Source organism: Acomys russatus, chromosome 5, assembly GCF_903995435.1.
Source record: "Acomys russatus chromosome 5, mAcoRus1.1, whole genome shotgun sequence".
Classification (NCBI taxonomy): domain Eukaryota; kingdom Metazoa; phylum Chordata; class Mammalia; order Rodentia; family Muridae; genus Acomys; species Acomys russatus.
In genome coordinates, this window is record NC_067141.1 from 2739298 (window position 1) to 2752089 (window position 12792).

General features: G+C 49.6%; 1 protein-coding gene across 1 annotated transcript in view; it reads right to left on the reverse strand.

Annotated features, from left to right (window-relative positions):
* Window positions 1-29: 29 nt before the first annotated feature.
* Window positions 30-12792, reverse strand: part of Ern2 (endoplasmic reticulum to nucleus signaling 2) — an 18623-nt gene continuing 5860 nt past the window's right edge. The window contains exons 8-24 of the mRNA XM_051147179.1: window positions 12543-12650; window positions 12164-12265; window positions 10793-11057; window positions 8956-9034; window positions 8719-8866; window positions 8480-8601; window positions 7704-7847; window positions 7326-7479; window positions 4145-4229; window positions 3798-3987; window positions 3621-3720; window positions 3339-3535; window positions 1873-2020; window positions 1652-1779; window positions 606-729; window positions 460-527; window positions 30-375 (exon numbers count right to left, since the gene is read on the reverse strand). Of these exons, the coding sequence (XP_051003136.1) occupies window positions 127-375; window positions 460-527; window positions 606-729; window positions 1652-1779; window positions 1873-2020; window positions 3339-3535; window positions 3621-3720; window positions 3798-3987; window positions 4145-4229; window positions 7326-7479; window positions 7704-7847; window positions 8480-8601; window positions 8719-8866; window positions 8956-9034; window positions 10793-11057; window positions 12164-12265; window positions 12543-12650 (2411 nt within the window). The 3' untranslated portion in view covers window positions 30-126. The remainder of the gene's footprint in view (window positions 376-459; window positions 528-605; window positions 730-1651; window positions 1780-1872; window positions 2021-3338; window positions 3536-3620; window positions 3721-3797; window positions 3988-4144; window positions 4230-7325; window positions 7480-7703; window positions 7848-8479; window positions 8602-8718; window positions 8867-8955; window positions 9035-10792; window positions 11058-12163; window positions 12266-12542; window positions 12651-12792) is intronic.

Consider the following 12792-nt stretch of genomic DNA (forward strand, 5'->3'; position numbering starts at 1 on the left):
TTTTTTTTTTTTTTTTTTTTTTTTCTGGTCCTGTATTTCTTAAGGGTGGTTCCTTGATCTCTGCTCCAATAGTCTCAGGATGCTAAATGGGTATCCATCTTCTCTGACATTCCTGAGGCCACAGGGTCAACTCCTTGGTCTGCTGTTGGGGCCCCTGGCTATCTCAGCTATCTGTGGGATCTGGCAGGGCCTCCTGGCATCCAGAGCTGGTGGATAGTAAGGCAAGAAGAGGCTCTCAGAAGCGCAGGTCCTCATGGTGTGGTGAGTGTGGAGCAGCAGCTTCGGGAAACGGTGCGTGAAGTATTGGATGAAGCCAGCAGGGAGTTGACCTAGTGCCTGGCGCACCTCAGTTGGGAGCTCCCTGTAGTGATGCTTCTGGAAATGAACCAGGACAAGGTCCCTGGCTCAGCTACGGCAGACCATCCCTGATCCCTGTCCCGCCCAGGCTCCAGAACACACCTTGTTCCTCATGGCACGGAGCAGGTCTCGCACTGACGTCCCCTTGTATGACCGGAACCTTTTCAGATCTGTGGGCAGAGAGATGGGCTGCAGAGGTGTCCATCCTGGGTCTCTGTCCCTCAGGCCCACCCAAGTGCGGCCTCTACCTGCCTGCAGTGGTGCCGAGATATGCTTGTGCCAGTTTTCCCGGACCACCTTGTGACTTCCTGCCTCCAGCGCCATCACGAGAGGCCCCTGCTCTGGTTCCTTCTCCAACCAGTCGCTGACATCCTAGGACCCCATAGAGCTCCTGAGCCTTGTGGCCAGTTTCAGAGGCCCCGGGGCCAGGGCTGTGTGGTATGGCTGATGCTTGGGAGCAAGGGCTGTTGCCTCCTGGAAAAGATGGTGTCCCTATGCCCCACCTCCATGCCACCACCCACCTGAAGGGAAGCATTGGTGCCCCTGTTCTGCAGGTAGGCAGCCTGTAGCTCAGGGGTGGTCCCTTGCCCAAGGTCACACATGGAGGAGTGCATTAATGTCACAACATGAATGACTGCAGGTGTGCATTTCCACACAGGGACAGCTAGAGCAATGCGCAGATCCCAGGGTCCAAGGTGACCAGGCTCTTTTCCTTGGCCACTAGCTCAGGCCCTGTGATGGTTTGAATGGGATGGCCTCCATAGGCTCGTGTGTTGGAATATTTGGTCCCCAGTTAGTGGAGCGGTTTGAGAAGGATTGGGTGTGTCATTTGGGGTGGGCTCTGAGGTTTCAAAAGCCCACACTAGGCCCAGGGTTCCTTTCTTGGCCTACAACTTGTGGACTAGAGAAGTGAGCTCTCGTGCTGGGCGTGGTGGCACACGCCTTTAATCCCAGCGCTCGGAAGGAAGAGGCAGCGGATCGCTGTTGAGCCTGGTCTACAAAGTGAGTCCAGGACAGCCAAGGCTACACAGAAACCCTGTCTCTGGGAGTGTGTGTGGGGGGCGGGGGGGAGTGAGCTCTCAGCTACTACTGCATCACCGTGCCTGCATGCCATCAAAACACCAAGATGCTAAAATGGACAACCCTCTGAAATTGTAAGCTAGTCTGCAAATAAATGCTTCCTTTGCAAGTTGCCTTTGTTGTGGTGTCTCCTCACAGCAATAGAACAGCTAACTAAGACAATACCCAGTTTGAAGCTTTGTTGGGAGCGGGTTCCCCAAGATCTCCATCTAACCTGGAGGAACTGGAGCTGCTTGGCTCTGCTCCAAAAGAGGGGGTGGGCCAGGACCTCTCCTGCTGAGGGGCGATCCTGGGGCAGCAGGCTCAGCATGGCTTTCACCAAGTCCAACGCCACAACCTTGTCTAGAGGGCAGAAGAAAAGGGATGGTTTCCGTGTGCTTACTCTCAACGCCTCCTTCCTCCCATCTTTGCTGGTCCTGCCTGGCTCTCCCTCACCATGGGTCTCTTCCTCCAGCTGAGCCAGACAGTGATCCCCCGAGAGGATGTTGGCCTGGCGGTAGAGACTCTCTCCAAAGGGGTGGCTGCCACCAGAAAGCACGTAGTAAAACACGCAGCCTGCAGAGAAGATATCCACAGCGCTGGTCTGGGGGCCAGAGAGATGGGCGTGAGGAGGAGGGACTGGGCCTTGCTAAAATCCCTCTGGGAGCAGGGGTCAGGGGGTATAGGTAGTAGTGGAACTGAGCAAGGCTGGCCACACTCACAGGTCAGTGAAGACTGGTGACCTAGCATGGGCCTGACCACTAATTGTCACCAGGAGTCTGCCCGAATGGCAAAGCTGATTTTTTTTTCTTTTTCTTTTTCCTTTTTTCTTTTTCTTTTTTTTTTTTTTTTTGGTTTTTCAAGACAGGATTTCTCTGTGTAGCCTTGGTTGGTCTGAACTCTCTTTGTAGACCAGGCTGGCCTTGAACTCAGAGATCCACCTGCCTTTGCTTCCCAAGTGCTGGGATTAAAGGCGTGCACCACCACACTTGGCTGAATTTTTTTCAAAGTGCATTTGATAATTTAAGGTATGTGTGTGTGTGTGTGTGTGTGTGTGTAGGGGATTTTCCCAATGCCTAATATAAAAACTATATTGTATAGGCAGGCTTCTAACACCAGTCCTTAAGTCTCTTGTCCCCTGGCCATTACTTTCTCTTGTCTTTAGGAGTGGGCGTGGCTCTGCCCAATGTTGTGTTGGTCCGTTATTGCTTCTCTTCCCACCCACTCACCATGAATCCAGATCTAGAGTCCTGGAGTCCCAAACTCAATGGGGGTCGATGCTGCCCTGTGCTTGTACTGTCACACCTTAGTATTAGTTCACTTTCCCTTATTGTTCACCCCACGTCTACACTGATACTGGGTCCTATGTGGCTAAAAGGTCAGAACAGGTGAGAGCCAGCATCTTCTTTTTTCTATGTAGCTTAAACTCAGGTTCCTCCTGCCTCCACTTCCCAGGTCACCACACCCGGCTTTTATGTATCTGAGTTCCTCAATGATTGTGAAGCCCAGCAAAGGTTAAACATTTTCTAAGCCAGGCATGATGCTTGCAATCCATCCTGCCACTCAGGAGGCTGAAGTGGGCAAGTCGAGAGTTCAGGGCTGGCCTAAGCTAGGTAGTAAGACCCTGTGTCAACAAAGTCATTTTCCAGTCATGGTTTCTCAACCTGGGTGGTACTGATGTAGGTCAGGGAGTGAGTGGTGCTCTGTGTACTGGCGAATGTTTAGCAGCACCCCTGGCCTCACAGGATGCGGGAGGCACTTTGTTCCCAAGGCTAGCCTGCCAAGATGCCTCCAGACATTGCCAAATGTCTTCTTAGCTACAGAACAGATGGAGACCACCTTGGGGAAGAGGGGGAATGATTACCCCTGGGGAGGTGGGGGAGTCTTTCAGAGGAAGCCCTGTGGCTGGTGGGCAGACTCACAGGGCTGTCTGGGGGCTGCTGCAGGAGCTCTGGAGCCATCCAGCCCTCTGTGCCTGGAATGCCAGAACGGAGACTGAAGCTACAACGGCCTGCAGGTAGCTTCTTGCAGAGGCCAAAGTCAGAGATGACCACTCTGCCTTGGCCCTGGCTGTCAGGCTCAGCCATGAGAATGTTGCCTGGCTTCAGGTCACGGTGTACTACAGGAAGGGAGTGGAGAGAGCGAGTGAGCGACTGCTGATGGGGAAGGACGGGGGGCTAAGGACTGGAGATAAGACAGGGTACCTATGTGTAAGGAATGTAGGTGGGCCAAGCCGGACATCATCTGCTGTAGCACCATGGTAGGTTCCAGGCCCCAGCGGTCTGGGTCTGGGTTCTTCACATACTAAGATTAGGCAGGGGCAAAAATGTCACTCTCCAGCCCAAGGCCTCACTCCTTACCTCCCTGCTCTCTCACCTCACCTCTTGCAAGGAGGCCTGGCAGAGCTCCAAGGCAATGTAGTGGAATTGGGGACCACGCTCAGTGCAGAAGTAGCGGAGCACATTGGGGTGCCTGTCAGACTCTTGTAGCAGCTGCACCTCTCGCCGAACCAAACTGAAGCACTCTCGGAGAAGCCTCTTCACAGCTACTGCCCGGCCCTCAAACTGTCCTCTGAGAGGTGGACCAGGGGTAGGGAGCTTAGAGCCCATAAGGAAAAAGATCAGGACCTGCCCCTCAGGTCTGGGAGTCTGGAAGGATGCCTGTCCTTTGGTTGTTGTCAAAAGAGCAAGTGACACTAGCTGCAGCCTGGGCTCCACCTGCCACTCACCGGAAAACAAAAGTCCCGCCTGCCCCACGTCCCAGCACATCCTTGGGGTTGAAGGAAATCTTCCCCACAACGGTGGGCTGCTCTGCTGCGGGAAAGGAAGAGAGTGTGGTCTTAGTGACGTCATCGTCCTCACTGCGTCTCTCTGCCAGCCATAGTCCAGACCCACTCTCCCCCCTTGACCTCTCTCCAGACTTGCACCCTTCTGTGCTCAGTGTGGCTAGGAGCAAGGACCCAGAGGCCAGATGCATGGCTCCAGTGGCTGGTGCTACTATTGGTGTGGCTAGGCAAGTGACTCAGGGCTGATAGTGATGTCACCTGTATGGGTGTGAGTCTCAAGTAGCTATGTGGAAGAGGGAGTGGGCCATATGTGACTCCCCTTTGAGCACCTTCTGTCCTTGTTTCTTTCCCCTTCATCTCTCTGCATTCTTCTGACCTCTAACACTTACTATAACAACAGTTCATTTCATTGAAGTTGATTTTTTTCCAATAAGATGGTGAATTCGAGTCGACAGTGTGACGAGGTTGAGTGCAGTTATAACAAATGAGGGTGATACTGGCTGTTGCAGTGCACACCTACAGCATGGCACAGTGCCCTCAAAAAAAATCTTGGTGTGCAATTAAGACGGGTGAGGTTGGGTCTGGGGAGATGGGTCGGTCAATAAAAGTGCCTGCCTTGCTTTGGGAACTTAAGTTTGATCCCAGCACCCCTGTGGAAAGCTGGCCATAGTAACCCAGCACTGACTGAGGAGGCTGAGGCAGGCTGATCCCTGGGGCTCCTTGGCTCAGTCAACCCCAGGTACCTCGCCTCAAAAAAAAAAAAAAAAAAAAAATCAAGGCCGCCAGGTGTGGTGGCACACACCTTTAATCCCAGCACTCAGGAGGCAGAGGCCAGCCTGGTCTACAAAGTGAGTCCAGGACAGCCGAGGCTACATGGAGAAACCCTGCCTCGAAAAACAAACAAACAAACAAAAACATCAAGGCCTATTCAGGTACAGTGGTGCATGGCTTTAATCTCAGCACTCAGGAGGCAGGGGCAGGAGGACCTCTGTGACTAACCAGGACATCCAGGACTACATAGAGATCCTATTCCAAAAGACCAAAACCACCACCAACAAAAAAAGTCAAGGTCTATAGCTCCCAAGAAACAACACCTGAGGTTGTCCTCTTGTCTGCACATGCAAAACACACACACACACACACACACACACACACACACACACACACACATCACAGGGAATGAACATTATATAGAGATTTCCCCCCAGTGAGTTTAAATGAAAGTATTAGTTTAACTAAAAGTATCAGGCTCTGTGTAGGTAAATCTATTGTGGTTTCATGCATGCTTGTCTCAAAGCATTGAGAACACTCCCTATGGTGGATAAGTTATGTTTGGCATTTAACATAACTAGGTGTCCCGGCTAAGCCAAATGTAGGGTCCATGATCCCCACTATCATTTTAGCACTGGGAACCAGAGCCAGGACCTCACATGTGCTAGGTAAGTGTACCGCTGAGCTATGATCTCCTTTCCACGGGCTATTGCTACCTATTCACTTAGCTAGGAAGAGGAGAAGCTTCTCATTCGGAGTGGTGAAGAACTCCATGCCCTTGGGGCTTGAGAGAGAGAGCTCAGCAGGTTAGAGCACTTGAGTCCCCAGAAGCCAGATGAAATCCAGGCCTGGCACCACGCACGCGCCTGTAAGCCACCAGTGTTTCTGGGTTTTCCTGGCTGCCGGCCTAGCTCCCAACTTCAAGAAAATACTGTAGAGAGCGATAGGGACACTTGGCATCGTCTACATTCCAGGTGAGCAGCACACAAAATCCCTTCATGTGTCTGCACCTGTGTATACCCCACACATACACATGCACAGATACACATGTGCACACAGACACATAGTTCTCTATTATAAAAAGTTTACAGCTGGGCGGTGGTGGTGCACACCTTTAATCCTAGCACTTGGGAGGCAGAGGCAGGCGGATCTCTGAGTTCAAGGCCAGCCTGGTCTACAAAGGGAGTCCAGGACAGCCAAGGCTACACAGAGAAACCCTGTCTCAAAAACAAACAAACAAACAAACAAACACAAAACAAAAGGGGGGACATGGGTGAATACTGGAGCCTCAAGCCAGGAGCCGGGCAGACATGAGCTTGAGTAAATGGACAGCAGATGAGAATTTGGCATAAGGAAGTAGGGTGAACAGCAAAGGGGAGGTACCAGCACCAGCTCACAAAGACACAAAAGGCACCAGTGTGGCTCAGAGCCAAAGAGCAGAAGGCTAGAGGTAACAGTAGACACATAAGCTATACCCCCTACGCCCTGAGCAGATACCACTGGGTCTTTGAGGGATTAAGCTAAAAATTAAACCAAGAAACACTGAGAGGACTGCTGAAACAAAATCAAAACCACACTGAGGGGATTTTCTGCTACCATCACGAAAAATAGTATTTTAAAACAATTATTAACATCACTTAGGCATGATTTTTTTTTTTTTTTTTTTTTTAGACCTTGAACAGGCCTGGAATTCTGATCACCCTTCCCCCATTTCCTGAGTGCTAGGATCACAGGAGTGTACCACCGTGCCTGGTTTATGAGTGCCGGGGTTCAAACCCAGGGCTTCAGTTGGGCATGCTGGTGCAAGCCTTTAATCAATGCCACTCAGAGAGACAGAGGCAGGTGGATCCCTGTAAGTTTGAGGCCAGCCTGGTCTACAAAGCGAGTCCAGGACAGCCAATGCTACACAGAGAAACCCTGTCTTCACAAACCAAAACCAACCAAACAAACCAAAAGCAACAACAAAAAATTAAACCAAAGGAACCCAGGGCTTTAGGCATAGTAGGAACACATCTCCTAAGTGAGGTATGTCCCCAGCTAACGATGACGACTACCTCTCACAGTGCAGCGATTCAGTGAGGTGGTATTTTGTATTTTCATTGCACCAGTGAGAAAACAGACACTCAAAGGCAACTTTTCAAAAGTTAGCTGACCACAGTTTAATCTACACACAGTTCTACCCGCAACTGAAGACTGAAAATAACAATAACATCATAGAAGACACTCGAGGAGACTTGTCTCTTATCTATCCCACCATCTGTGGTTTCTAACGATTGGATTTTGAAATTAAACTATATTCATCCCTCCTTTTTCCTCTCCTTTTGACTCCTCAATTTTGTGTACTCAAGTTCACCTTCAGGGTCATGGGATGGCTGGGATGGCTCTGGAGGGCTTTGAAATCTCTTCTGGTCCTGCAGGGTGGTCCTTGAGAGCTGTGTCTGAGCATCCTGTGAAGAGTCAGGAGGGTCTGCTGGTGCTGAAGGGTGCTGCTGCTGCTGCTGCTGTTGCTGTTGCTGCTGCTGCTGTAACACATGGGTTTAAGTATGCTCAAACCTTCTTCCTGATGGGCCCCACCTTGCCAGAGCTGGGTTCACAGTAGGGCTTGGACTTACAGAGCACAGGAGCAAAGGCTCCTGGGAGGAAGGAAGAGGCAGCTGAAATAGGGCAAGGAGGAAGCTGAGTTCTCTCTAGGAAGATTCTAAGATGGCCAAGGTCAGGATGTTGGACTTACCTGCCTCATCAGGTAGAGGACCCAGGCTCCCAGGAGGATGGCTGTGAAGCTAGCTGCCAGCAGGTCTTGGGATCCCAGTCCTGGATAAGAGTCTTCAGAATGTAGTTTTGGATCCCAAGGTTCCTCCTTCCTCAGGTTTAGGAGCTAAGAACAAAGCGGCTTTCACTCTTGGTATTACCTCCTGTGAGAAACCCCTAAATCTTCTTCATCATTGGGGTCCTGACAGCCCTTAGCTGAAGGGGTAGGGAGGGTTTCCTGTATGAAGGACCACATGGTGCCGTCTTTGGTTCTAAAACATCATGGCTCTCACGAGAGGCGTTTACCAAACCTAACTGAAGACCAGCTTCTCTTTGAATGGATAAAAAATTCATGTGCTCATGAGGGTATTGTTGCTACTATGAGGCTCACCTCTAGAGATTAGGAATTTAGTGCACCTGAATCAAACTCCTGGATATTTGAAAATCCTTGCTCCTTCTAGCCTTGAATTACTTACAAGCGCTTCTCCAATCTCCCGGGAGAGCGTGCCTTTATAGTTTTTCTGTTTTCAATTTCTCACTTGATGAATATTTTACAATGTTTACACTGAAGAGTAAGGAAAAAATCTGGGGACTACGCTTTGTGATTTAGGGAGCCAATATAATTTTGACATTTTAAATATGCCTGATAGTAAGAGCAACAGAATGTTTTCTGGGAATTTTCATGCAATTGACTGGGGTACAAGGGCTGTGTACACACCTTCTGGGCTCACCAATACCCCCCTCCATCCCAGCACAGACCTCAGAGAAGAGGGCTGGAGCGTGGTGGTCCCCTGGGGCTCTTGTCTCAGCAGACTTTTTCCCTGTGGTGGGATGAACCCTCAGTATGGTGGTGTGCAGGACTGGGGGAATTTCATGATATCCTAAGTGGTAGGAATAAAAGTCAGAGTGTTGAGGATGCTTTCAGTGTTCCAACTCAGAAACTGGGCTTATAAGTCTTTTATCTTCATCTACTTCAAATTAAAACCAGGGAACCTCACCAATGAGTAGCCATTGGCTGGGGAGGGCCACGCTGCCTGAGGGATATCTCACAGCGGTTCTGGGGGAGCCCTCTTGTTCCCCCGAGACTTGAAGTGTCACCTCATCTGTTGTGGGACCATCCATGGGTGCCAGGGTCAGTCCACGGGGCTATGGCGGAAGATGGAGAGCCACATGTGAAAGAAAGGTCTTTCCTGCTCTGTCTGTCTTTGAAGGCCACTCATAGATCCCTTTCTCACCACAAGAGCCACCCCAGTGTGGACCAGCGCTTTAGAGACATAGAAACCAGCTTCTTCTTTCCCCACATACAGTGTCATCCTAAAGGAGAGGGAAAAGGGAAGGATGAGAGAGTGAGAGAGATGCTGGTGGGTAGCTTCAGCATTACTCTACCCATGCCCTCTGTATTTTCTTCCATATCGTCTCTGGGATTGACCGTGCGACTTGCTTTAGCCAAGGGGACAAATAAATCATAAGCATAAACCTGAGTGGGTCTCGTGCATTGGGAGTTGCCCTTCAGTACTGTTATCGGAAGCCTTGAGACTACAGTGTAAGGAAGCCTACTCTCCCACAAGGGAAGAAAGACCTTATGGTACATAAATGAGACATTCTAGTTGACACCTCCTAGGCCAAGTAGCCCACCGACTTCTAGATAGGTGAGTGGTGCTATCCTGGGTCATTGCCTCCACCAAGTCACCAGTTGATTTCAGAGACCAGAAAAAACTACCTAGATGACCGACAGAATCTTGAAAAATAGCAAGTGTCTGTTGTTTTCAATCTACAAGTGTTGGAGTAGTTTGTTATGCAGCAAAATTAACTGCTACAAAATCTATAGCAACATTTTCTCAATATATATCTCACTTTTTTTTAAAGATGAAGGTTTTACTATGTAAGAGAGAGAGAGAGAGAGAGAGAGAGAGAGAGAGAGAGAGAGAGAGAGAGAGAATGCTCCTTAGGTAGCTTTAGCTGGCTTCAAGATCTCAGAGATCTACTTTCCACTGCCTCCTAAGTGCTAGTATTAAAGGTGTGCACTGACATGCCCAGCCCCATGGTGTCATTTTTTTTTGAATTTTTTTTTCATCTTTTTTCTAAACTCATTCTGAGGTGTTCTTTCTGTCTCTTTACCTTTATCTCACTTTTATCTTTTTTTTTTTTTTTAAAGATTTATTTATTATGTATATAATGTTCTGCCAGAAGAGGGCACCAGATCTCATTATAGATGGTTATGACCCATCATGTGGTTTCTGGGACTAGAACTCAGGACCTTTGGAAGAAGAGACAGTACTCTTAATCTCTGAGCCATCTCTCCAGCCCCCCTCACCTTTATCTTTTTTTTTTTTTTTTTTGGTTTTTCGAGACAGAGTCTCTCTGTGTTAGCCTTGGCTGTCCTGGACTCACTTTTGTAGACCAGGCTGGCCTTGAACTCACAGCGATCCTTCACCTTTATCTTATAAGTGCGTTTTATATGTCTGTCTCCTCACTAGAGTTACTAGACTCTGAGCTTCCTGTAGGCAGGAACACTGACTCTGTTGTTTGCTATTGGACTCCCAGAGCCCAGTCAATGACTGGCAGATAGTAAGTATGGAACAAGTGGGCAGCCCTGACCTCTCCAGCTTGTATCTTAGGATAGCAAAAGGAAGGCTAGCACTTATTTAACAATCAGGGCTGGAGAGATGGCTCAGAGCATTGTTCTTCCAAAGGTCCTGAGTTCAATTCCCACAACCTCATGGTGGCTCACAACCATCTATAATGAGATCTGGTGCCCTTTTCTGGTGTACAAGCATACACGCAGGCAAAACACTGTATATGTGATAAATAAATAAATCTTTAAAAAGTATTTAACAATGTTTGATATGATATCTATGGACCAAAAGATGATGGGACCCAGAGAACCCTCCCAGGACAGACTTCACTCAATCACTTGCTAAATGTTGAGTACCCAGAAGTCCTAGGGACACTATCCTGATACCTGATTTGTCTGTATTGGTGGGTCACAGCTGAACACTACAACTGGCTATTTGACTGGGGCAGTAACACCTCCAGAAAGTCCCTCCCTGGGCTCTACATATGGACACTCACAGAAGCTGGGTGTCTAAGGAAGAGAACTGGGTCACTGTGTCTTGGGAGCTGGAGGCAGGGAGTCGGATGTGGCCCCAGCGGAGGACCAGGAAATGTAGGGTGTCTCGAGCCAATGTAAGATGGGGCAGCTGGCGCAGGCCATCCTGATGCCAAGTGTAGATGCCCATCACAGGCACTCCCAGGTCCTGGGTCCATAGCACAGTGCCACTTCCTGGATCCACAGTGAGTAGCAGGCCCATCCCACAGGATGTCAGGTGGCTCATGTCTACCAAGAAAGACAGCTGGGGAGATCTCAGAGAAAGATCTCATGGAACACACCAGAAAGCAGCTGGGGTGGGAGCTCATTCAGGGGTACAAAGGTCATGTGAGGCCACAAAGGGGGTGCTGGCACATAGGAAGATTAACCCAAGTTTGTTTCAAACAGGAAGGGATAGGTTGGAGCTATCCAAAGTTGGCTTATGTGTGTCTGTGAGTCCGCATCATTCGAAAGAGTTAAGATGAGAGGTCATTTGAGGGAGAGATTTTAAGATGCAGGTTGTCAATCATGGACATGACCAGACTTGGTGGATCAATTAAGGTGGATCAATTAGTGTGGCCCAGAGGCTGGCGGGTCCTTTGGGAGGCACCTAGAATATGAAGGGGTCAGTTAGGAACCTTGGTGATGTCACTCATGTGTCAGAGTTACCTTCACAGTGAGTACTTCATGAAGAATGGTGAACTGAGAGAATTAAAAGGTTAGCTAGGAGCCCCTGGGAGGTGCCTCAGAAAGTTGTGTAGGATGGGTATAATACCAAGGGTGTAGCAAGAGTTATATGGGGGGCTGGAGTGATGGCTCAGCGGTTAAGAGCACTGTCTGCTCTTCCAGAGGTCATGAGTTCAATTCCCAGCAACCACATGGTGGCTCCCAACCATCTATAATGTGATCTGATGTCCTCCTCTGCCTGCAGATATACATGCAGGCAGAGCACTGTATACATAATAATAAATAAATATATCTTAAAAAAAAATAAGAGTTATATGGGGGAGTCACTCAAGACCATTTGCAGGGAGTCAGTCACCATGTTGAGATCAGTTAGGACCTGACAAGATTGCTCAAGGTATTGGGAAGGCTGCATAGAGGGGTTCTCTTAAGATGCAAAGACCCCCTCAGGCTACCTTGCTGGGATCATTTGGGGGTACCGATATGTTCAGGTGTATTGTTCAGGCTATGTGATCATCAGAGTGATGTCAGGCTGTATTATTCAGCATGTGGGGGGTGGTGGTGCAGAATAAGGTGGATCAGTCTGTGCTAGTTCTTGATCCTGATGTCACTCAGGGATTCCCAGGCTGGGGACTGTGCTCTGAGGTAAGGCTGAGAAAGGTGACACTCACATTTCCCAGGTGAGTCATCCATGGGGGGTGCTGAGTAGCAGCGGTAGGTTGTGTTCCAGCGCAGGGCTGGGGTCCTTGGGTCATGCATGGAGACCGTGTACTCTGTGTGTCACAAGCAAGCTTACCAGAATACAGTCATCATGTGGTGCTTCCCCAACCCGACTCCAGAGATTGTCCCTCTTGTAGCATTGGAGCCTTCCCAGGCATTTGGGCTGGAGGCCTGATGACCAACTGCATCACTGCACCTCGAGCTCAGTGTTCAGTTAAAATGCTGGTTGATTGTCAGATTGACTGGCTAGCCTGAATTCAACTCAGATGGCAACTGTCAGGCCTGGGCAAAGAAAACGGGGGGGGGGGGGGGGAGGGGAGGGTGACGTACGTGTCCGGCCAATGTAGAGTTGAGGAGTAGAAAGGCCTTCTGTGGTCAGTGTCATCTGAGTCTCCCCAGACTCAGGGTCCACCACAAACCAGGCATCCTGTTTCCGGCCTGTGGAAGAGGCAAGAGTGCCAACTTTCAAGATGGTGTATGAGAGAATGTGTGTGTGTGTCCTTTCCTTCCTGGCCAAGTTGGTCTGACATGACCTGGGTCCCCGCTCTGATTCAATCTGGGTTGGATTTAGCCCCACAGG